General features: G+C 41.5%; 1 protein-coding gene across 2 annotated transcripts; it reads left to right on the top strand.

The window, feature by feature from the left end:
- Positions 1-616: 616 nt before the first annotated feature.
- Positions 617-24,984, top strand: mapkap1 (MAPK associated protein 1). 2 transcript variants are annotated; one of them, XM_028601654.1, is made up of 12 exons: positions 617-844; positions 2,702-3,185; positions 8,603-8,692; positions 9,521-9,672; positions 11,524-11,696; positions 15,395-15,571; positions 16,480-16,589; positions 17,667-17,774; positions 19,040-19,180; positions 19,823-19,960; positions 24,065-24,162; positions 24,471-24,984. In XM_028601654.1, the coding sequence occupies exons 2-12, from the start codon at positions 2,903-2,905 to the stop codon at positions 24,591-24,593; spliced, it is 1,593 nt and encodes a 530-aa protein (XP_028457455.1). In that variant the 5' UTR covers positions 617-844; positions 2,702-2,902; the 3' UTR covers positions 24,594-24,984. The 2 variants fall into 2 exon arrangements, with proteins under 2 accessions (XP_028457455.1, XP_028457457.1); XM_028601656.1 differs by having other exon boundaries at positions 617-958.
- Positions 24,985-25,124: the final 140 nt, after the last annotated feature.

Here is a 25,124-nt window from a genome sequence, read left to right as displayed (position 1 = left end):
ACACTAGTCCAACAGAGGAGCACCTTCTCTTCTCGCACTGAACGCTACAAGAAATAATTCCTACCACAGGCAATACAACTTTTTAACACTTCATCACTGAGTGGTAGATAAGACTCATATTCATCACAATACTGCACACAACTTGCACAAACATAGGTTTTACTTACATCTTTATAAATACTATTTAAGTAGCTGTACATTTTTATACCCAATTTTTGTACATTCTTTCCTTTTTTATCTTTACTTTTGAATAGTTGTTCTTGTATTCTATTTATTATTTCATGTATATTCTGTATGTGTGCTTTGTGTCTGATATTTTGCTGCAGTAGCACTATAATTTCCCAATTTGGGATCAATTAAAGTCTATCTAATCTAATTAGAGGTGTGGCAAATTTGATTTGGAGAGGAACATCTTGCGATTCAAGATTTATGAATTCAAACAGAGCTGGAGTTTGGAAGGGAGTTAATGAAGGCTAGTGAAAAAACTAGAGAATGCTGTAGAGCACTTTTTAGTTTTCTAGTTAGAGCATAATTAAAAAAATATGTAATCTAAGAATTTAACCTGAAGTGTATGAAGCCTGGTGTTACACACTCCGCTACAGTAGGTTGCGCTGTGCAGTTTAACACGTTGGTTTACGAACCGCCATGAATGAGACAAGAAGAAGAAAGTTGCTAAGACTGCTCCTCAGCAGCAGCAGCAGCTTACATTGGCTACCAGTTGTGTTATGATTTTGCTACTGTGCAGTTTTACTTATGGGAAGCGTTGCTGTCAATACTGGGATTAAGCATGGATAAAGCGGGCAATGTGGACATTTCTTTCCCTTATCGGATGTGACTTCTAAAGGTGGGACGCCGTCATGAAGCAACGTTAACAGAGATAGCAGCTGTGATAGCAGCTAACGTTAACCAAAGAAAGCTCCAGAGATATTAGCCTTCACAAACTGAGAGCCAACTAACGGTAGATACAACAAATGTCATTTGCACTGACATTCGTGATTACATATTTTCACAGCCTGAATACCAAGGGAAACTTAGCTAACGTTAACTAATGTGTAGTAACGTTAAGCTAGCTGGTTAGCGAGGTTCACAAGAGCTAGCTAACGTTTCACCAGCTAACACCAGACCAGCTAACGCTACTTAATCAGGTTACTATCACTAGGCGTTGATCACAAATTATAAACCACTTCTTCTTTTAGAGAAGTTGACCAAACTACTTGACTGCAGCCTAGCATTAGCAGCTGCTGTTAGCATCAGTATGAGGAATTGTTGATACTGGCTCTTAAAGATTAAATAAAGGCCCGCACACAATGGTAACTATTAGATATGTTGTATCAATATGTTGCTGTCATCTGGTGTAGCTTGTTTTGCTAACGTTAGATGAAGTCCTAACGCTGGAGTGAGTTATCTATTTAACACTACCCAGCCAGGCTAAGGTCGGACTGGGTTGTTGTGCTCCCAGCTCTCATCATCTCCGTGTGGAAATTACCAACAGCTTTGTGTTAACACTGTCAATACTCCGGACAGTCACAGTAATTCTTTTATAAGAGGCCGTTTGTTTACAGGTCAATACAAGTGTCCAGGAGTCACTGACAACATGTGAATATTTTGACATCACTAAATCCCATCGGTGTTTGAATTTTGAGTGGCACCAAGCATGTCCAAAATACCTGCATGGGCCTAGCCATTGACATTATCTAGTGTGTTGATGTGACCTGTTGAATGGCACATGATTTCTAAAGTAACTGTCTGTACTGTATGAAGAACAGTCTACTCCTTCCAAGTCACAAACCCACATTGCATATTTACACTGTAATGTTTAAAGGGCCTATATTATACATGTAGACACTAGGCTGACTGTTCATATGGCTGTGTTACTTGCATTGGACACACTGGACAGACAGAATATAAAGCAAGAAGCAGCAGGGTTTGTAAATTGTACATGGACTGCATTTATATAGCGCATTCATAAAAGCACCACTATTGTTGCCTCTCATTCACACACACACACCGACGTATGGACGGGTGGAGTCGGGGATCAAACTGCCAACCTGGCTCCTGTTCAAATTTGTAGCCTCCAAGCCTTAGCTGAGACAACCCTGATGACATCACAGGCCAATCACGGCATGTAGTGGGCATGACAGGTCCCCACTACATGTTTGGAACATGCCAAACTGAAGTTGTGCCCCACCATAACTAACTGAGCTTTATACCAGTAGCCTATGAAATGTTAATACATTATTTTTAAAGATTAGGCTCAAGGCCAATTCATGCTTGTGCGTTAAATCGACGCTGTGGCTATGTACGTAGGTACGTGTAGGGACACTACGCCGCAGCTTGATGTGAATCCTCTGAAAAAATGTAACTACATGTCGCGGTGACGCAGACCGCAACAACTGTGATTGGTCCGCTCGGCTGTGGCTTGGTAGTGTCTCATTTCCTGGTTCTCCTTCTCCATAAACAACATGAAATGTCTTAATGTTGTTTATGGAGAAGAAAAACACGGAAATATATTATAATATTCTCAAAGAGATACGCTAGAACGACACAGAAACCAGGGCACAAGTATAAACCTCAGGATACTTACGCAGGCTACGGTGAAAGCTCTGCATAAAGGCCCTGGCAGAAGCCTAAATCCACTCTATAACTTAATTCAACATTTCCAGCCTGCACCATGTAATAACTGTTATTTCGCTCCAAACAGGTACGGCTGGCGATCCTGCCTTCGAGCAGAGCTATTGATCAAGAGAAGGAGATGGAAAAGATGGCTGTTCTCCACTTGTCATCAGCCACTCGTTTAATACTCTCCGAGAGAGACTGAAAGGAAGAGAACAGATCCTCTGGCAGGAGGGTGAGACACAGAGAAAACCTCCACAGCTATCAGCCACTTTATATAACGGAGGAAATGGCTTTCTTGGACAACCCAGCCATTATTCTGGCCCACATCCGACAGTCTCATGTGACCAGTGATGATACAGGGATGTGTGAGATGGTACTAATAGACCAGGATGTGGATCTGGAGAAGTGCCAGCTGGCTCTGGTGCCTGGCAGCAGCTGTGGGTCAACGGGGTCCACCTCCCTGAGTGAGGGGGACAGCAGCGTGACAGACAACCACGCCTGTGACCTCTCCCAGTCCATGGACATTACCTCCAGCTGGGACTTTGGCATCCGTCGGCGCTCCAACACAGGTAGGCTCATCTCCCGGCTCTGGCTGGTTAGCAGGGCAGGCTTTCTGTCAGGCACACCTCCGCCCTGTCGCTATGGCAGGGTCGCCAGAAAGCCTGTTCTGCTGTTGTTTGGAGGGGGGTTGTGTGTCTAATCTGGGCCAGTGGTTTAGTGAGGCTTGTGTCTAATTGTGTGCTATTGAAGGCTGTTGCAGCACAAGTGGAAAAGCATGGGGTTAGATTGCAGTTCACTGTGTAAATGGTGTTAATTGCTATGAGCTGAGTAGCACAGATCGCATTAACAATGATTCATTTACATGTTGGGTGGCATTATACTTTCTAAATCAAGCAGACAATGTCAGATTGTTCCTTAATAATTGATTTCATGGTTACCATTGCAAGAGTTACATACTTTTCTAACCCACCAGTATCAAACAATCGATGTAACCATACAATTTAGTTTGACACCATCAGCAACATTGTCCCTCCTGCATCACCTGCTATACTAATGTTTTGTTCAGTTAAGAAGTGCAACAACTTTCTCTCCGTCTTCGTTGGTAGGATAAATGACATATGAGCAAACATCAGCCCCTTGTACTTCACGGCCAACAATCCTGGACAGTTTTTAAGTGTAAAGAATTTAATTTGGTCCTTGTGTACCCTCTATAATCAATAACTCTGACTATTTGTGCAACCAATTATTGATGAAACAAATCTTGACCCCTCTTTGCCCCAGAAATACAGGCTCATTTTTAAGTAACCTTTTATAACCAAGGTTATAAAAAAGCAGTTGCTAATCAATTTACAGCTGTCTTAGATTAGCATTCTTGACAAGTTTCAGTGTGGTTTTTTTGGTTGTACTCAACAGAAATAGCTCTTCTTAGAGTCTCAGTTTCTTGCATGGTGATGCAGGAGAATGTTCTGTATTGGTACTAAATCTCATTGTTGCTTTTGATCCTGTGGACCGCTGTATTGTACTGAGAGGCTCAGGCAGTGGGCAGGTATCTGTAGTTCAGCTTTGGATGGGTTCTCTCAGGACTTTCTCAGTGTTATGGATCATAACTATGTCTCATCAACTGAGTCTCGGTCTTGTGGTGTTCCGCAAGGATTTGTCGTGGGTCCAATTTTGTTTGCATTGCTTCCTCTTGGTCAGATAAGAGGACATTTAAAATGTATCACCATTGTTATGCAGACAATATTCACTTATACATTTTGTCTGTCCCAAAATGTCACTAAATTGTCTGTTCGAAAAAAAGAAAATGGATGGCAGAAAACTTTCTACAGCTAAATGTTGACAAAACAGAATTTCATATTTCTGCCCCAGCTGGCTTTGTCCCGAAAGTGATAGAAAGCTTTGGTTCTTTTTCTATCTTCTGTTACAGTAAATGTACCTTCCATATAGGGCTGGGCGATATGGTTGAAAACTGTATCACGATATAAGTTTTTCATATCGGTCGATATCGATAATTATTGATATTTTTTATGACCTATTTAAAATAAGGACCAGGAGAAAAATATATTAAATTTAAACATTTTTATTTTAAACTTAACCCTGCTCTGATTATAATCCCCTCAGTTATAAAAGCAGAATTGTCAACACAACCATGGAAAACACTCAAATAATTCAAATGTAAACAGGTCTAAAATCACAATGAACACTTAACAATTATCTCTTAACATTAAGGTGCAAAATTAAAGAATAAGTAAGAAGTGCTTAATAAAGTGTCATAAAATAGTGCAAAGTGTTAGCTAAATATAAGAAACCTGAGAAGGAACTATTTTCTGCAGGTTTAGTGCTAGATTGGTAACCTGGCTTCTGGACAGTGCTCAGCATGTCTGCCTCTGTTATTTCTTTGTAGCGTTTAGTAAGGCGCTGATGCAGAGTACCTCTCCATGGTGGTCTGCTGCTTGTAGTGTTTAGTAAGGCGCTGATGCAGAGTACCTCTCCATGGTGGTCTGCTGCTTGTAGTGTTTAGTAAGGCGCTGATGCAGAGTACCTCTCCATGGCGGTCTGCTGCTTGTAGTGTTTAGTAAGGCGCTGATGCAGAGTACCTCTCCATGGTGGTCTGCTGCTTGTAGTGTTTAGTAAGGCGCTGATGCAGAGTACCTCTCCATGGCGGTCTGCTGCTTGTGCCGTGTTGCAGATGTTGTTGGACGTTGATGGCGAATACGGCTGTGCTCCAAAGTGTGAGCGCGGCTAAAGTGGTAAAACAAGTTTATGGTATTACCAGTGTTGGTCTGACTACGGTCAGACTTATAAAATCCCCAAAACTGCCGTACTGACTTTTCCTGTTTTATCAACAATTTCCTCGCTCGCTGCGGCACTCACTTTCCACTCCACGCCGGTTCTGTTATTGAAGAACACAAGACAACGATGTGGCGCAACCAAACATGATACTGTTACATGATTGGCTGTTAGAGTGTCACTCCCCACGTTGCTAGGTTGCCAGAGAGTGAGGGCCTTTGTTCATGCAACCAAACTTGATTCACAACCTCTGGTTTCTTTTGATGAAGAAAAACAAGTTATCGAACGTTTTATCACCGCATTTTCTATTGATATTGATTATGTGTCTATCGCGATACATATCGTTATTGTTTTATCGCCCAGCCCTACTTCCATAATCTAGGTCTTTCTATGGACCGGGCAGTTTTGACCAGCATATACATTGTTCTGTTCGCTCCTGTTTCTACAACAAATAAACATTACTAAACTCGGGTCCATTTTGTCCCCAGCTGAGATGAAGATCATTATTTATGCTTTTATTTCATCCCGTCAAGACTAATGCATTCCCTTTTCACCTGCCTTAGCAGGGCTCTAGAGTGCGACCAAAAAGATGTCGTTTATATGGATATGGTTTAATGTTGCGTTACATGACCCATTCCTTCTTTAAAGCCATGCCTGTGTTTGGATCTCTCCTCCGCGCTTTTATTTGACACGGCGAAAACATTAGAAGTTATTAAATCCAACTAACTTCAGTTTGTTGAGTAATAGTGTGTGAGACGGAGCCTGCTCTCCCTCTGTCTCCCCCTCTGTCTCCCCCTCTCTCCCTCTGTCTCCCCCTCTCTCCCTCTGTACCTGTATTATTAACTCTGTATCTCCCTCTGTCTCCCCCTCTCTCCCTCTGTACCTGTATTATTAACTCTGTATCTCCCTCTGTCTCCCCCTCTCTCCCTCTGTCTCCCCCTCTCTCCCTCTGTACCTGTATTATTAACTCTGTATCTCGCTCTGTCTCCCCCTCTCTCCCCCTCTCTCCCTCTGTCTCCCCCTCTCTCCCTCTGTCTCCCCCTCTCTCCCTCTGTCTCCCCCTCTCTCTCCCTCTGTCTTCCCCCCTGTCTCCCCCTCTCTCCCTCTGTCTTCCCCTCTGTCTCCCCCTCTCTCCCTCTGTCTCCCCCTCTGTCTCCCCCTCTCTCCCTCTGTCTTCCCCTCTGTCTCCCCCTCTGTCTCCCCCTCTCTCCCTCTGTCTCCCCCTCTCTCCCTCTGTCTCCCCCTCTCTCCCTCTGTCTCCCCCTCTCTCCCTCTGTCTCCCCCTCTCTCCCCCTCTCTCTCCCGCTCTCTCCCCCTCTCTCTCCCTCTATCTCCCCGTCTCTCTCCTTCTGTCTCCCCCTCTCTTTCCTTCTGTCTCCCTCTCTTAGAGCTGGGCGATTTGTTTACCTCGAAAACTCGATATTCGATATATATATATCCTAGGCTATTTATTTCAGATAACTTTCATTTACATGTGTTGCATCTGTATATTTTCAAACTGGTAAAGGAAACCCTGTCTTTGCATTTTATTTTAATCACAATCTGTTTTAATTGACTTAAAACTGAACATTTTAGCCCACTTTGTAAAAGAAATACAGAGCTATATATCGTGTATCGCCATTCAGTGTTAACGGCGATGCAAGGAAAATTTGTGTGCACCTAAATTTTGTGCTGGTACACCTAAATAAAAAAGTTAGGCGCACTAGTGCAACCAAGGCAAAAAGTTAGTCTGGAGCCCTATCTTTACAAGTAGTCAAAAATGCTGCTGCCAAGCTTTAGACCAAGTTCTCCAAAAGGTCTTATGCACACAAATTTAGATTTCTTTGCATTGGGTTCCCATCAAATTCTTAATCCAGTTCTAAATTCCTGTGATCACGTTTCGAGCCTTGCATGGTTAATTGTATGTCTACTGCAATCACATGGGAAAAGTAACTACATTTACATACTGTGAATCATTTTTTTTAATCGAGAATCATTTTTGAACTGAAAACTGATTTTGAATCGAATCTTGAGCCTAAAAATCGATATTGAATCGTGACATTTTCTGCACCCCTAAGAGATAGATAGGAAGTGTGAGGAGAAAGCAAGGGAATGATATGCAAGAACATTCCCCGGTTGGATTCCAGCCGGGGACCTTTCTTGCATACTGTTCCCTTTCATTACAATAACATGGTATGCACCTTAGATCATTAGGCCATTGGCAAGCCTTGGGGCTCTTTTCTCTAGGGCCCAGTGCATACTACATGCAAAGTGCATCTACACCAACCACTCCGGGTTCATAAGACTACAAAAATGAAAGGAAAACTACTAATTGTTACTGTTTTACATGGACCATAAGATCCCACTATAATCAGAATCAAAATGCTTCATGTTTCTGCGCATGTTTGTCCCACGTGGAGGTAGGGCAGCAAGTTCATGGCCAAAATGATAACCGCGATTATTTCAATCAATATTGAGATCATGATTTCTTATCACGATTATTGATTTTAGGGACATCAAGTATTCATATTGCACTCTTACATGTAAATAAACAGAGCACTGCTATCACTTCTATGTGTTGCTACTTTGCTGCAAATGTACACATCTTTGCATCAACATAAGACTTCTTCACCATAAGATTCTTCTTCACCTGAAGTTCTTGTGCTAACCCTTAAATCTCAAGGTTTGGTCTGTGGGGATGTAATATGACACCTTGTGGAAAAAAAGAGCGAGAGAAAAAAGGAGTATAATGAGTTTGAATCAAATAAAAAGTGTGAATCTATTGTGAGGTACAATCAGGTGTTTTAATTGGAAGGTAAATATGGTTTTGGTGATAGAGGGAGTCAAAAGGTACACAGCATGTCTCTTTTTGGCTCTCTTGAGTGCTGGTCGTGGTTCTGGGTTGTGGGTAGAAAGCTGCAATTCTCTGAGACTTTTTGAGATTGAGTTCTGACCTGTGGTGGCTGTTTCATCAGGACTCCATCACGACAGCCGCGAGAAACCTGGGGCTGCTGGTAAGATAAGAGGGATGAACAAAAAAACGCTACACATTTTATTTGCTCTTGTCAGTGTGCATATATTTGTGTGTGTGACTGTCCAGAACTTTTATCAGTGTGTATTGTATGTAAGGATACATTTTTCCTTTTCACCAGTTTTTTTTAGCAACTTTGGCTTATTTTCCTGTGACTGAAATTCAAAAGTTGTTTTTTCTTTTCAGCCCAAAGACTTGAAAGGTTAAGGAAAGAACGGCAGAACCAAATCAAATGTAAAAACGTTCAATGGAAAGAGAGGTCATCCTCCCAATCAGGTAGTGTTTCTTATTCTTTTTTAATGCATGTATTAAACTCATTAAAAAAGCACAGTTTAGAGCTGTGCAATATGGAGAAAATCAAATATAATATTCTTGACCAAATACATGGATGTCGATATTGCGGTGATATTTGAGGGTGGACTATTGGTGCTTTCAGACAACATTTACACAATGAGATTTGTGATTAATAATCATCAGTAATGTGGATACAATGACTAAATAGGTAAAGGCAGATAACAGAACAGCTAGAACAGTCTGGTAAGTTGAAGAAGAAGGAAATGACATCACTTTACTGTAATGTAGCCTTTAAAACCAGGAAAAGACAACACTAATGCCATATCATGATATCCAAAATGTAAGATGATATCTAGTCTCATATATGAGAATAACTTTGTTCTGAATACAAGTGCTGAAATCTGAAGGTTCACATTCTATTCTATGACAAACAGTACATTCAATATTATATAAAACATCTTAAACCTAAAATTGGGCCACTACATCAGTACCTAATTCCAATGGTTCCCAACCTTTTGTTGTGTATAACTGGATCATTTGAAGTCTAAAATCAGCCTTTGGTTAGACTGCTGATAACTGGTGAACACATGCACCTGGTGAAGGACGTGTTACTTGTATGCCTTCATGTAGACTTGTGTAATAAAATATGCTGAAGTTTTCTCATAATTCATAAGATTTAAACAGTTTTTCCATCCAGACTTGAATTTCTTCCATTTATCTGGCTGTGTTCCTGCAGTAAGGAGAAATTAAGCACTGTTGCCAATGTGTGTACCTAACCAAGTGTTTATTGCTCTTATGTGTTGTGTCCAGCGGAGGATCTGGGGTCCCTGTTTGAAAAACGGGACTTTAAAGACAGGCCGCGACAGACTACCGGTAGCAAATCCACGCTGTCCCTGCGGCTGGAGCAGTGTCCCCAGCAGCTCAACAACCCCTTCAATGAATACTCCAAATTTGATGGCAAGGTGAGTTACTCCACATTTTTGGTCCTCTTTATTTGTGTTTTCCAGTATCTTTGTCAAAAGAAACTAATATAAAAATAAGTGTATTATTCTGTAGCAAAGAGAACATGTGAAACATTTTGTAGAGAAGGAAAAATGGGCAGGTTGGTAACTTTTGCTTTTGTACTTTTCCTCTATTTGATTTGAATGAATCCAGTACAGAAAACCTTTCCAGTGCATAATCACAGGAGTTTAGATTTAGGAAAGCAAAAACACCTATTGTGATTTAAAGATTAGTACATTTCAATCAACCTCTATTCATAGGCTTACACCATACATTGTGACAGTGAAGGCAAATTTCCATCAATTTCCTTACCATCCAGATACATGTGATCTTAACAATGATTATTAAAAAATAATAAAATGAAAACAGGAGAAATAATAAATTGGTTGTGTGTATGTTGTGCTAATGTTTAGTTTTCACACACACACACACACACACACACACACACACACACACACACACACACACACACACACACACACACACACACACACACACACAGACAGATAGATAGCCTTTATTGTCATTCAACTGTACAGAGTGTACATATGAATGACACCACGTCTACACACGACTTTGAGCAGCTCCCACTTCCACCCTGCCCTATGCCTGCTGAGAATTGGTTCCTGTGTGTCCTTTCATGCCTATCTCTAGGGCTGCACGATTATGCCCAAAATGGTAATTACGATTATTTTGATCAATATTGAGATCACAATTAATTATCATGATTATTAAATAAATAAATAAATAAAAACAATGAAGAAAATGTAGCTAAACTTCAACAGGGCACTATTTTCCATTTTCCATTGTGTAAATATATTTTACGAAGCAAAATATAAACATGCATTGTACCTGCATAATGGTTGTAATACGTGTATATAAAACTCAAAATATACAATCTATAAAAAAAACAAATATTCCATAACAGAATGTAACCAAATGAGAACATTTCAAGGCAGAACTATGCAGAAAAGACTAGTTTACAGGTTTTTGGAAGCTGGTTCTCTGTTTCCCCTCTGTGTTTTCTGTACAGTTAGTGCCACCTTGGAAAAATAATTGTGCGAGGGGATCACGTTCGATGGATGACTGAGTTGATGTTGTGGAATGATTAGTCTTTGCAACAAATTTCTTGGCCATTCATCGTATTGAACTTTGTGGTGTTTTTTTAAGTGGTTAAAGAGGTTTGTTGTGTTGCTTTGTGGCGCCAACACAACTTTACGGCACTCTTTGCATATGACCTGTTCTTGTTTTGTGTCACTTGTCTTGAACCCAAAATGCTTCCACACGATGGATGACTATCAGATTTTCGGGACAAGCCCCTCGTCCTCGCCCTCTGCTAAAATTTTTTTTTACGATAGTTTATAGCCTTATGACTGACTGCTATTGTGTAATTTTCCTCACATTACTCTGTCCTCTGTGACGGTCTACATCTAGAAACTAAGCTGCGTGGTGCAGGGAACAACTCTGATTGGCTCATGGAAGCACGTGATCAGACAGTGGTTTACGGAACGCTAGATTGGCTTTTCTACGAACGGAATGACGCATTTTTGAATATCGCACGATCACGCGAATTTGATCGTGGGAAGCCAAAATCGTGATCGTGATTAAAATTTGATTAATTGTGCAGCCCTACCTATCTCACTGACATCCCCAACCAGAGCAGTGCAGCAGACAACCTCTTCTTATTATTAACTGTTTCAGTATGTGAGGAAGCTCCCCTTACTACTAATAAGGTTTAGCGTAGAATATGCTGTGCCTGTTCATCCCTTTGCTCTCTGTAATCAGGTTTTTTCTCTCTCCTCGCCTTTCAGGGCCACATTGGCACAACAGCTACAAAAAAGATTGACGTCTACCTCTCGATGCAGATGGCTCAGGAGAAACTCCATCCCATGACAGTGGTGACCATTGCCAACGCCCGTGTGCACGACCTCATCGGCCTCATCTGTTGGCAGTACACAAGCGAGGGGCGAGAACCCAAACTCAAGTGAGTACAAATGCTTTTTAAAGAGCCCTTATTATCCTCCTTTTCAGTGTATATTAGCGCATATTTGTACTCTTGGTGTCACCTAGAATAGGTTTATATGCTTTTTTAAAAAAAGAATTATGTTTCTCACACTGCCAATTGCTGCTAACCTGACTCCGCCAGATGGATTGCTTCGCATTTGCTCGGCATATCCATCTGGGAACTTTCCGTTGGAGAACTTTTGGGAAGGGGCGGAATACTGGTTATTTGATTGGATGAACCATCTGTCTATCACCTATGTTGGTGATAGACGGGCCAAATCAACCAATCAGATCCACGAAGCGTATGAAAATACAACCACAAGCCCACCCCTGCTGCTGCAGGCAAAGCATAGCTCGTAAGCTCAGCATGCAAGCAACATGTCGGTAAAGGATATTTGCCGTTTGTGTAACGAGAATTTAGGAATAAAAGACACCATTTCAGGTTCACGGACCATATTCCAAAAGAAGGATCCAAGAGAAAAAAAGCATTAGCGAGCGGCTAACAGAATTAGGGCTACCGCTGGCTGATATTACTGGTTAGCTGATTGGATAAACCATCGGTCTATCACCACCTAACCCACCTCAAAACCAACACTGATTGGTCGGTCGTTTGGCTAACAGCTCCAAATTTTCTCTGCCTCAAGATGCCAGACTGATCTGGGAGGAGAACTGGAGCTCGCCAGATCAGGACGGTCTCACGAGGCTACATTGCTGCAGCACCTCCACCTGAAACATTAGGCTGGTTGGAGATGAGCCAGGCCTACGCAGAATTGATCACCGGCAATCGCCGACCAATGCATGCTGGGTAGATCTGTGTCCGCCTTGATCCCACCTCGCTCTGACAACTCATGAGATCAAGGCGGCCACAGGCGTTTCCCAGGGCATGATGGGAGCTCTTGCCTGCCTTCCTGAAAAGCCCAGTCTGCTATGATTGGTTAGCTGGCCCACTCTGTTGTGATTGGTCAGCCAAATTTTAACAAAGCTGGGTGGGCTGTGCTTGCTCAGGCAGCACCTATGGGCATCACATATTCAAAGGCTTGCAAAATATTATTTTATTGGGATTTTTTGTGATAAACCAACACAAAGCGGCGCATAATTGTGATGTGGAAGGAAAATGATACATGATTTTCAAATTTCTTTACAAATAAAAAACTGAAAAGTGTGGCATGCAAAAGTATTCAGCCCCCCTGAGTCAATACTTTGTAGTACCACCTTTCTACAGGTCTTTTGGGGTATGTGTCTACCAGCTTTGCACATCTAGAGACTGACATTTTTGCCCGTTCTTCTTTGCAATATAGCTCAAACTCAGTCAGATCGGATGGAAAGCGTCTGCGAACAGCAATTTTCAAGTGTTGCCAGAGAACATGAATATGCTTTGATCTAAACCATTCCATTGTAGCTCTGGCTGTATGTTTAGGGTCGTTGTCCTGCTGGAAGGTGAACCTCTGCCCCAGTCTCAAGTCTTTTGCAGACTCTAACAGGTTTTCTTCTAAGATTTCCCTGTATTTGGCTCCATCCATCTCCCCATCAACTCTGACCAGCTTCCCTGTCCCTGCTGAAGAAAAGCATCCCCACAGCATGATTCTGCCACCACCATGTTTCGCAGTGGGGATGGTGTGTTCAGGGTGATGTGTTGGTTTTCCGCCACACATAGAGTTTTGCATTTAGGCCGGAAATTTTAATTTTGGTCTCTGACCAGAGCATCTTCCTCCACATTTTTGCACGTTTGCTGTGTCCCCCACATGGCTTGTGGCAAACTGCAAACGGGACTTCTTATTCAATTCAATTTTATTCATAGTATCAAATCATAACAAGAGTTATCTCAAGACACTTTACAGATAGAGTAGGTCTAGACCACACTCTATCATTTACAAAGACCCAACAATTCCAGTAATTCCCCCAAGAGCAAACATTTAGTGCGACAGTGGTGAGGAAAAACTCCCTTTTAGGAAGAAACCTGGGACAGACCCAGGCTCTTGGTAGGCGGTGTCTGACTGTGCTGGTTGGGGGTGTGATGAACAATGGCAATAATAGTCACAATAAAGATAATGGAACAGTGACTAGAAATAGTCATAGTAGTTCATGGCATAGCAGGGCAATGCAGGGCGTTACAGGATGTAGCATGGCACAGCAGGATGTAGCAGGACACTGCAGGGCACCACAGAGCATAGCAGGGAGTGCAGCAGGACCACGGCGACAGCTGCAACCATGATTTTGGTGCCACCCTAATCCAAGGAAACATGCTGGGCGGAAATAAATCGACTATGAAGAGAGCAGGTGGGCCGGGTTAGGTGGACGCTGCAACTCCTCACTCCCTAACTATAAGCTTTATCAAAGAGGAGAGATTTAAGTTTACTCTTAAATGTGGTGACGGTGTTCTGGGAGTGCAGTGCTCTAGTGGGGCAATAAGGAGCTCTTCTAGATATGATGGTCCTTGACCATTTAGAGCTTTGTAGGTCAGGAGAAGGATTTTAAATTCAATCCTGTTTTTAATCAATTTTACAGGAAGCCAATGCAGAAACGCTTATACAGGAGAAATATGATCTGTTTTATTAGTTCTAACACGTGCTGCGGCATTCTGGATCAGCTGGGGAGTCTTAAGGGACTTATTTGGGCAACCTGATAGTAAGGAATTACAGTAGTCCAGCCTGGAAGGAACGAATGCATGGACTAGTTTTTCAGCATCGTTTTGAGACAGGATGTGCCTAATTTTGGCAATGTTACGAAGGTGAAAAAAGGCTGTTCTTGAGGATTGTTTTAAGTGGGCGTTAAAGGATATATCCTGTTCAAAAATAACTCCTCGATTTCTGACCGTAGTACTGGAGGCCATGGCAATACCATCCAGGTTAATTATATTGTTGGATAATGAGGTTCGGAGTTGTTTAGGGCCCAGCACAATAACAAAAAAATAAAAAGTTAAGTTAACTAAAAAAAGTTTAGCTAACTGACGTCTGGCTTGATTGACAAGTATAATTGGGTGTCGTCCGCATAACAATGAAAGTTAATTGAGTGTTTCCTAATAATATTGCCTAGAGGAAGCATATTTAAGGAGAATAGAATGGGTCCAAGCACTGAGCCTTGTGGAACGCCACGGCTAACTTTAGCATACCTGGAGGATTTATTGCTAACATTAACAAGTTTAGATGAATCAGAGAAATAGGACTTAAAGGAGAACTCTGGGCAAGTTTTCTGTTAATCTTGATTGCTATATGTATACGGGTACTGCTGATAGCTCGTTTCGGCTCGTTTTTTTTCGCTATCGGCAGTACTCATATACGTATAGCAATCAAGATTAACGTAAAACTTGCCCGGAGTTCTCCTTTAAACCAGCTTAGTGCGATTCCTTCTCTGATCAATGCGCTCCTTGCCCGGCCTGTCAGTTTAGGTGGACGGCCATTTCTTGGTAGGTTTGCAGTTGTGCCATACTCTTTACATTTTCCTATGAAATACATTTACATTTATGGTTGTAACGTGACAAAATGTGGAAAAGTTCAAGAAAAACTGCTGTCTGTGGGAGAGAAACCTCCATTTGGTGTGAAATGAGTTTTTTGTACTTTATACATCTATTACAAAAAAAAAAAATAGTACACAGAGTATAACAGTATAACAGAATGTAAACTTGTGTGTACCACTCTTCTCCTGTCTCTCTCTACACTGCTGTGTACCGTGTCTCCGCAGTGAGAATGTCAACGCTTACTGCCTCCACATCGCTGAGGATGACGGCGAGGTGGACACGGACTTCCCTCCGCTGGACTCCAACGAGCCCATCCACAAGTTTGGTTTCAGCACTCTGGCCTTGGTGGAGAAATACTCCTCCCCTGGCCTCGCCTCCAGACAGTCGCTGTTTGTCAGAATGTAAGTAAGAATTAACGAACATGTTTGTGCATGTAACCATCAGTTGGGGTAAAACATTGGGATGTGTATGTCATATTAATGTTGTCATATTAACTGTGGTTACATTCAGCATGCTGCACACCATCTGCACTGCTGTGTATGTTGTGTTTGTGACACTCACCAGGATATTCTAAATATTCTGTGGTGTTTCATCACAAATTATTAATATTTCCTATCAGGAAGTTGAATAATTGTTTCATATTGACTAATAATCTACGCTACGTTTGTTTGAGTTCTAAATATATGTAACATGCAGCATCATTGGCTGGTGTATCAAACCTAAATACTATTTTAGTGCCTATAGTAATATGTCTGTGTTTTTCAGAACGTTTTTAAGAACATACTAAAGTCCAAAGTTTTCATAGATTGGTATATTAGTAACTAGAGACTGTTTCCTCCATGTCCCACTGAATTAAACAACAACAACCTGTAGCCTTTCAGGCTTTTACAAAACGCTTTAGCATCATTTGTTCATGACCAGGTCATCATTAAATGATAAAAGTACACTCTGTGTAGGAGCACACTTTCATACACATCAAGTATGATCAGAACAGCTTATTTCTGGCGCCGTTCTTGTGCGTACTATGAAATAGCCACTGCTTATGACAACATTTCACACACGCCTAATAGGATAAAAACCTATGTTTACACACACACACACACACACACACACATATATATATATATATACATACATACATACATACATACATACATACACACATGTTGATTCAATCAGAACTGAAGAAGCCATTAAGAAGAACAGCCAGTTGTCTTCAGTGGTAGTGGATTGATGTTTACTACATTTTTGTCTGTCCGCATGATTCATATAAATCTACGGAGGCCTTTTCTGCTTGTTTCCATTTTAGAAATGCTGCTCGTGGTTTCTCTTTAATCCCTGTGGACAGTCTGAAGGTAACCATGAAGGAAATTCTCCAGAAAGCACTCAAGAAGAGGAAAGGCTCACAGAAAGGCTCAGGTAATGACACCTGCATCATTTACCCCCCTCTCCCTTTAATGTAATACACACAGATTATTTAGTACGTCTGGATATGTCTCTGGTAGGTTTGGTTGTCTCTCATCCAGCACATTGGTACTCTATATACAGTTTATATCAATATAAACTGAAGATTATTTGAGTTTGAATTGAGACTAATCAGTCTGTGAGACATAAAACTTAGGTAGTGTTTGCCATCCAAATACAGGTACTGTCTACATATTGTTGTCTATAGGGAAGTCTAGCTGTTATCCTTTTCCTTTTTCTAAAGCAGTAACAATATATTAAAGACGGGGATGATCTCATGCATGCACGCATGTTTACGTACCACTTTTAGGGCCATTATATTGACTTACATTCATTTCCTGGAGATATACCCTAACCTTAACCATTGAGCCAAAAATCTGACTTTACCCAAATGGGGACATGCCTTTTGTCCCCAAATAACTGTTCTTTAGTCTGAAATGTGTACCAGAAGGTAAGTTATGAACACGCATGTATACACACACACACACACACACACACACACACACACACACACACACACACACACACACACACACACACACACACACACACACATTTCCATTTAGATGAGTATTGATCATTTCCCGTATTTACCCTTCCCACACACACACAGTCTTTCTAGCAGGATGGTCTGGGGTCATGCTGCTCAGTGCTCAGTGCTGCTGTTCTGGCTTTTCTCTGGCTACAACACTTAGTCGTTGATATGATACTTTCCATTACGTACCAAGATCTCTTATTTCCAGCCATTTTTATTTCCAGCAGCACAAGTCAAACCCTGACACTGTGGCGCCCCCTTCAGACAAACTCTAGATGAACTCGTTAGCACAAGAGAAGATATAAAAAAAAAAAAGCGGAGGCCCACTCTTGGCTTCCGTAGACAACAAAATATACAATAAACATTTAATGGCTAGCATGCTTCTAACAGAGTGCTTGTTGGATGGTTTGTACCTAACCATATAGTTATCATAAGCACTGTCCCCACCCAGCTCTAAAAGTTTGAAGTAGCTAAGGTATGTTGCTGTTGTCCCACAGGGCCCATGTATCGCCTGGAGAAGCAGACGGAGCCAAACGTGGCGGTAGACCTGGACTCGACCCTGGAGAGCCAGAGCACCCTGGAGTTTTGTCTGGTCCGAGAAAACAGTAAGCCACTCCAGTCGTTCAACGCCACCGCTGTTCACTTCACCTCTTATCCAGGGTTTCCGCGGGGTCTTAAAAAGTCACAAATTTCAAAATAAAAATTTTAGGCCTTTAAAAGTCTTAAATTTGCTAAAATAATGTGTTCTAGGTCTTACATATTTTCAAACAGGTCTTAATTTTCCTATGTCCATGCAGCTCTACTTCTAATGCTTTTTTCTTAAAAAGAAAAAAGCATTAGTGGTGTTGTAGTTCCTTCTTTCGCTAGTCCAAATATATAATTTTGCTGTATTACGACTACAAATGAGACCAACATGCTACTGATATTGCAGCCAATCAGCTTTGGTGTTTATTGGTGCGAGTCTCTTTCAGATTGTACCACAGACATAAAACGGATTTTATTCTTCAGCTATGAGGAAGTGCAATTTTAACGATACTGAAAAAAGGGCTTAGTTGATGTTGTGATAAAGGTCTTAAATTTAATAATGGACTTAAAAAGATCTTAAAAACTTGGTGAAGCCTGCGGAACTCTGTTAACTCAGGATTCGGGCAGTGATTTCACATCTTAGGATGTTTTGGACTAAAAGAATGAATCACTCCCAAGTTTGGCTTTCTCAAACTAGATCCTGCTCCAGCCCTATGTGATCCTCAGGATGTAGACTCAGGCTGTTCAGGTGGTTGTACAAAAGTGCGCTGTTAGTTGTGGTCGCAAAGTAACAACTTTTTGACTGTCATCGTTTTTGAATCGCGACAGTTCTGCTGCCTAAAGAAAGCCCAGAGCATACTCAGAGATGCATCTCACCCCGGACACTCTCTGTTTGAACTGCTGCTCCTTAGGCAGACGCTTCAGGACAATTAAAACACCAACAAACAGACTGAGAAACACTTTTTATCCAAGAGCCATAATTAAACTTAATGGCACTTAACTACCACTCTGACATATTTAGTTGCCCCTAAGAACTTTATCTTTTACCGCATTTTACTCTGCGGTCTCTGGTGTAATACATGTTTTTACATCAATGACCTTCCCCTTCCTTCTCTTTTATTTGTCTTGTTGATTAACGTGTACTTGTCATTTGTTGATGCAGCTCAGGAAAACTTGGGTGCGTTTGTTTTGTTGTAAACACATCTCCCCCTAAACTCTCCAGATCTCCCTGGAAACCGCAGCAGCATTTCGATCGATTATGCAGTCATGCTCCTAAGTTTTATTTAATGTCTTAACATCAGGACTGCCTTTTTAGTTTTGTAATTGATTTCCCCTGTGTGTCCAGGCTCCCGGGGTGAGGAGAGCTCTGAGGAAGACCCACCCATCGACATCACCTCAGTCCAAGACATGCTGAGCAGTCACCACTATAAGTCCTTCAAGATCAGTATGATCCACAAGCTGCGCTTCACCACGGATGTCCAGCTAGGTACTAACTGCTCACTGCAGCCAGGGAAGCTTTCTCCAGCTCCAAACATTTGGTTGAAATATTTCACATCATTGATAATATCAACCAGAGCAAATTAAGCTTCAGCTGACTTAATGTTTGCAGCGGCGTCATTTTGAAATGAGTGGGCAGGAGTGTGTGTACGTCTGATTTAGTGAGACAAAAAATAAGACAGAAGAGCTAATAAACTGCATGTCACTACAGCTTTCTCTACTGTTGATGCAAAGGGCAGCCATGTTGGATTTTGAGCTCGGGGTACTCAAAGGTTGTCCGATTTCTGAGCTCTGAAATCTGAGGTCAGGGGGCGTGTCTCCGACTTTGACCTCGGAAAATCTGACTTCCGAGTACAAATGGAACGCACTGTCCTTCTCTGTGTTGAATTTAGGGAAGTTTATGTAAAATCTACTTGCTGAACTCATCATGTAGTACTCCTCTTGTGAAAAAGAAACCTATTGTTTAAAGATAATGCTTGACCTAAACAGGAAAGCAACAGGAATGCAGCAGTTCAGTTTGTCCAGAATAAGATTTGAAAGATACTGCAGTAGTCAAACAACCAGTGCTTATCATGTGTATGAAATATGTTTTCCATTCATGAACTGACGCTGTTGTAACTGTTATTCTCAGGTATTTCAGGAGAGAAAGTGGAGATCGATCCTGTCACCAATCAGAAGGCCAGCACCAAGTTCTGGATCCGGCAGAAACCCATCTCTATCGACTCGGACCACCTGTGTGCCTGTGACCTGGTGGAGGAGCGCAGCCCCAGTACGTGGCAGTGTATGATCATTCAATCAGTCAATCTTTATTTATACAGCACCTTTCAAACACAACAACATGCTGAACACTGATTGAAAACATCAGACAAGAAAACAGAATAATAGGAAGAAATCAAATAAGAATGGATTTAGAGACAAATACACCCTAAGATAAATAACAAAAATGAATGAAATATATTGAAAACAGTGAAATGTTTAAAACGATATCAATCATAATTTAATAGTTATAAAAATAGTTAACACAATAACTGTCACATACATACATACACACACACACACACACACACACACACACACACGTATAAACACTAAAGCTGCAGAAATTATAAGACCTTAAAACAAATTAACAAAAAACACTAAAACAATACAATAATAAAATAATCAACTGATAAGACACTAGGTGAAAGCCAGGCTGAATAAGTTTGTTTGCACACATCCAGTTCCATGCTGAGCAAAGCCCAGAGGTGACCATACACAACAAGTTAAAGCCCAAAAAACACATCCATCCACATCATTTAGATCAACACAACACATGAGCGTGGCCTTCCTCTAAAGAGTCAAGATTCAGACCTGTCAAACTTAAACTAACTTTTCATAGTCCACTTAGTAGTTGATCTGTAGCTTTTAACCATATATCATGATCTTCATGCAGCACATGGAGTTTACCCAGTTGTCATGGAATTGTAGATGTTTTCATTTCTATTCTTTCCAGTCTATCAAACAGTTAGCATGCTGAGGAAGGGCTCGACACATTGTTCCCTATCACAGAAATAGTTCCTTGTAATGTGTGTTCACCATGTTGTAGAGGTGTTTGAATTCTCCGCCAGTACATTTCATTTACTATATAGTCCACAATAAAATACCCACAATGCACAGCTAATCTGAGTTTACATACAATGTACCAAAGCCTGTCTACGGAAAGCCTTTTCACTTCCTATTCAGCCCCATTGTACCAAAATTGGTTGCAGTTCCACCAGAGTTCCACTGGGGGTGATCGTAGGCGAGTGCAAAATGAATAGGAGTCTATGGAGCTAGACAGCTAAATGTGTCACTTTTGCCTGATTGCCTTTGACAAATCTCAATTTGATTGTAGATTTTGCAAGTTCAAAATGGATTATAGGTCGAAAGTTGAATGAACGAGTCCTTATATCCTTTTGATTTCTTACAGGTTGAGTCATTGTTTCCCATAACTTGCAAGCATTCTGCTAATGAATGCTGATTGGTCAGTGAAGGACTGATAACGACCAGAGATCGTGCTTGACGGCATCCGAAACGGAACCAGAATGTCAGAGTGAATATTTCGGCGTGGTCTTAAAACATTAGCAAACCTCTTTCTAGCATGTTTAATGACAGGGAGAGACTAACCTATCAGCTGTGTTGTATTAACAGGGAGAGTCTAACCTATCAGCTGTGTTGTATTAACAGGGAGAGTCTAACCTATCAGCTGTGTTGTATTAACAGGGAGAGACTAACCTATCAGCTGTGTTGTATTAACAGGGAGAGACTAACCTATCAGCTGTGTTGTATTAACAGGGAGAATCTAACCTATCAGCTGTGTTGTATTAACAGGGAGAGTCTAACCTATCAGCTGTGTTGTATTAACAGGGAGAGACTAACCTATCAGCTGTGTTGTATTAACAGGGAGAGACTAACCTATCAGCTGTGTTGTATTAACAGGGAGAGACTAACCTATCAGCTGTGTTGTATTAACAGAGAGAGACTAACCTATCAGCTGTGTTGTATTAACAGAGAGAGTCTAACCTATCAGCTGTGTTGTATTAACAGGGAGAGACTAACCTATCAGCTGTGTTGTATTAACAGGGAGAGTCTAACCTATCAGCTGTGTTGTATTAACAGGGAGAGACTAACCTATCAGCTGTGTTGTATTAACAGGGAGAGACTAACCTATCAGCTGTGTTGTATTAACAGGGAGAGACTAACCTATCAGCTGTGTTGTATTAACAGGGAGAATCTAACCTATCAGCTGTGTTGTATTAACAGGGAGAGTCTAACCTATCAGCTGTGTTGTATTAACAGGGAGAGACTAACCTATCAGCTGTGTTGTATTAACAGGGAGAGACTAACCTATCAGCTGTGTTGTTGATGCCTCGAGAGAACAAAGTAAGCGACTCAGAGCTTGCCGTGAAGCAGTATCTCTGGCCGTATATGTGTATGACGTCATTGACATTTTAAAAGGCTTTTTAGAACAAAAAAAACAACTTTAAAAAATTCTAACACCCAGCAGTGTGTATTTTCCTTGCCTCCCCTTTCAAATGCAACATTCAAATTACTAGACAAAAAATGATATCCTGAGAAAAGTGGATTTTGAGGGATATAGCTCCATAGAGTCCCATTCATTCTGCACTGGCCTGTGAGCGCCCCCTATATGGAACTCTGGTGGAACTGCAACCAGTTTCAGAAGCTGGAAGTAACGAGAGAGTGGAACTTGTTCCCTTATTAGAAATTATTTGAATGTACCCTACATTTTACTCCCGTATCACACAATGCAACGTGGTCGTGTATTCCCAGAGGAGAAGAAGAAGCAGAAGCACCCGCGGAAACTGAAAAGGAAAAATGTAGCATGCTTTGGTTTCTAAACAGTGGAAATGTAACATGCAACCTATATAATATACAACCTTTTACTCTCCTCCTGAGTGTTTCAGTGAGTGTCTTAAATCTGTTTTGGTTATTCCCTATATAGTTCACATTTTTTGTACAGCCCTAAGTCTGATACTGTGGTAGCAGAAATTTTGCCATGGTGGGCCGCCACTACAAAATCAACATAGAGGAAACACTGGTTCACTATTTAATAAAGCCTATCTAGGGAATAGTGAGTGGGGTAATGAGGGAACGGTTTCCAACACAGCTACAGTGTGCAACTTCTACCACTGGTGCATGACATGAAGAAGAAACAAGTCTTTAACATTTCCATTCTTTTCTGAGAATCGTAAGGACTTCTGATCAAAAGAATATGAGCTTCCATTTAGTAGTTCTTCTGGAGCTTTCCATTTCCTCTGTCTTTTTCAGCAGATGGGAGTTGATCATTGAGAAACTGGATGGACGGGGGGGGAATTAAATAAGGGAGAAGGGGAGTATTTTTGGCGCAATCCTGAGTCGAGTCCTTGAATATGAAGTATCTCCTGATACTGAGTTCCATTTGATACTGTCGCATCAATTTGATTTGATACATATATGAATGCCTAAAGGTTGATTAAACATGCATCTGGCACATTAGGAGAACAGCCGCAGCTACATTTGGCACACCTTATTATTCATGAGCTACTTGATCCGAATACATGAATATTATAATACATGATGAGTTTACCCGAGAGAGTGTGACATAACGCCATCTGCTGGAGATTGGACAGCGGTGTTTCTCTCTGCCGTGCAGACGCACAGACAAGATACTCCGAGAGTTGATGATGAATTATCCACAGCTGATGTGATCGGTTTTAACCGGTGACAGCGCCGGTCAGTGCTGGAAATCTCTACTCTCAGATCTATGCCATGACATGTTCTGTTCAGATATCATTTCCTGCTGCACGTTCAGTGGGAAACAGGCTCTTTGGGTTACATTTGATGATGTTAGAGCTTACCGAGTCAACGAAGGCATGATGCAGTCACTGAATATTCCTTATGCCTTTTTTCTCATATAAGGTATTTTCATATTTAACGCAATGCCAGTTTTTATTATATTGCCTTCCTTTCATGATGATACATGACGTTTTACTCCATCGTATCAACACATTTGTGTCCCTAGTAGAATCGGATGGCTTTTATTTTTGGATTTCCATTGAGCTCTTTTTTTCCGTCCAGCTGCCACTGTCTGAGCACACACACACACACACACACACACACACACACACACACACACACACACACACACACACACACACACACACACACACACACACACACACACACACACACACACACACACACACACACACACACACACACACACACACACACACACACACACACAGAGACACACACACACACACACACACACACAGACACACACACAGACAGACAGACATGGCTGAAGATGATCCGTGCAGTATTTAACATGCTTTCCCTCTGTGTGTTACAGGTCATGCAATATTCAAGCTCACTTATCTCAGCAACCATGACTACAAGCCGCTCTACTTTGAGTCGGATGCTGCTACGGTCAATGAAATAGTGCTGAAGGTGAGTTCTCAGTTGAGGTTTAGTATAGGCATTAAGAACCAGATCATGATTGAGCTATCAATGAGCTGTCTCAATGTTTGCTCATTAAAATATGATCTAGAGACAGTACTCATCAGTACTGTACTGGTACTAAAGCAGCAGCGTTTCAGAAGCGGAGCCTACTTAGTACCAATATAGTACTGATACTTTACTTGGGTATTTCTATTTTCATAGAGTATATCATTTTTTTTCACTGCAGTGATCTTCAGCCTGTGAAAATGACCCTGATGATGTCATAGTGATGTAATCAGAGTAATGTTTGTTTCAAGGTGAACTACATCCTGGAGTCCCGGGCCAGCACCGCTCGGGCCGATTACTTTGCCCTGAAGCAGCGGAAACTGAGCCGGCGCACCAGCTTCAGCTTCCAGAAGGAGAAGAAGACGGGCCAGTAGGCTCAGCCGGTCTCCTGCACACACAGCGGGACTGGAGACAGACAGGAAGACTCTGTGTCTCGGCTCCAGCCGGCCGAGGGGGGCACCTCTGAAACCCCATGGGCCAGGACAGCCCGCCAGCAAAAACAAACCAATTATTAGTTTTCTAAAAAAGGAAAAAGGCTTTGAGAGCTGTGGGACCGAGAGTTGTCAGCTGCCTCGCTGACTGAACACCTGCTCCGTCCTCCGGGGGGGTTGGTTTGAAAGCTACATGCTAAATCGTTGCTTCTGTCCCGCCATCTTTATCACATGTAACATAGCAACAGGACAAGCAAACGTTCACATTTTTATGTTCTGTACAAAGACATTTTACATTCAGGAAATGAAATAATGATGATATAGAAATGAAAAAGCCTAGTGTGGATTTTTCTTTCTTCTTCTGCCTTGAATCCTCCACTCAGTGGCCAGTTTATCAGCTCCACCAACGCAGAGGTGTTCAACATTTGATTCATCTTTTGTCAGATTATATTACATTATACTAACAGTATAATA

This window comes from Perca flavescens, chromosome 16 (genome assembly GCF_004354835.1).
Source record: "Perca flavescens isolate YP-PL-M2 chromosome 16, PFLA_1.0, whole genome shotgun sequence".
Lineage (NCBI taxonomy): Eukaryota > Metazoa > Chordata > Actinopteri > Perciformes > Percidae > Perca > Perca flavescens.
Note: the sequence above shows the minus strand (reverse complement) of the source record. Positions and strands in the feature narration are given on the sequence as shown.

Coding starts and splice junctions, on each gene's coding strand:
- mapkap1 (XM_028601654.1), top strand. CDS start 2,903: ATGGCTTTCTTGGACAACCCAGCCATTATTCTGGCCCACATCCGACAG. Junction 19,181..19,822: donor CACCACGGATGTCCAGCTAG/GTACTAACTGCT, acceptor TGTTATTCTCAG/GTATTTCAGGAGAGAAAGTG. Junction 19,961..24,064: donor GGTGGAGGAGCGCAGCCCCA/GTACGTGGCAGT, acceptor TGTGTGTTACAG/GTCATGCAATATTCAAGCTC.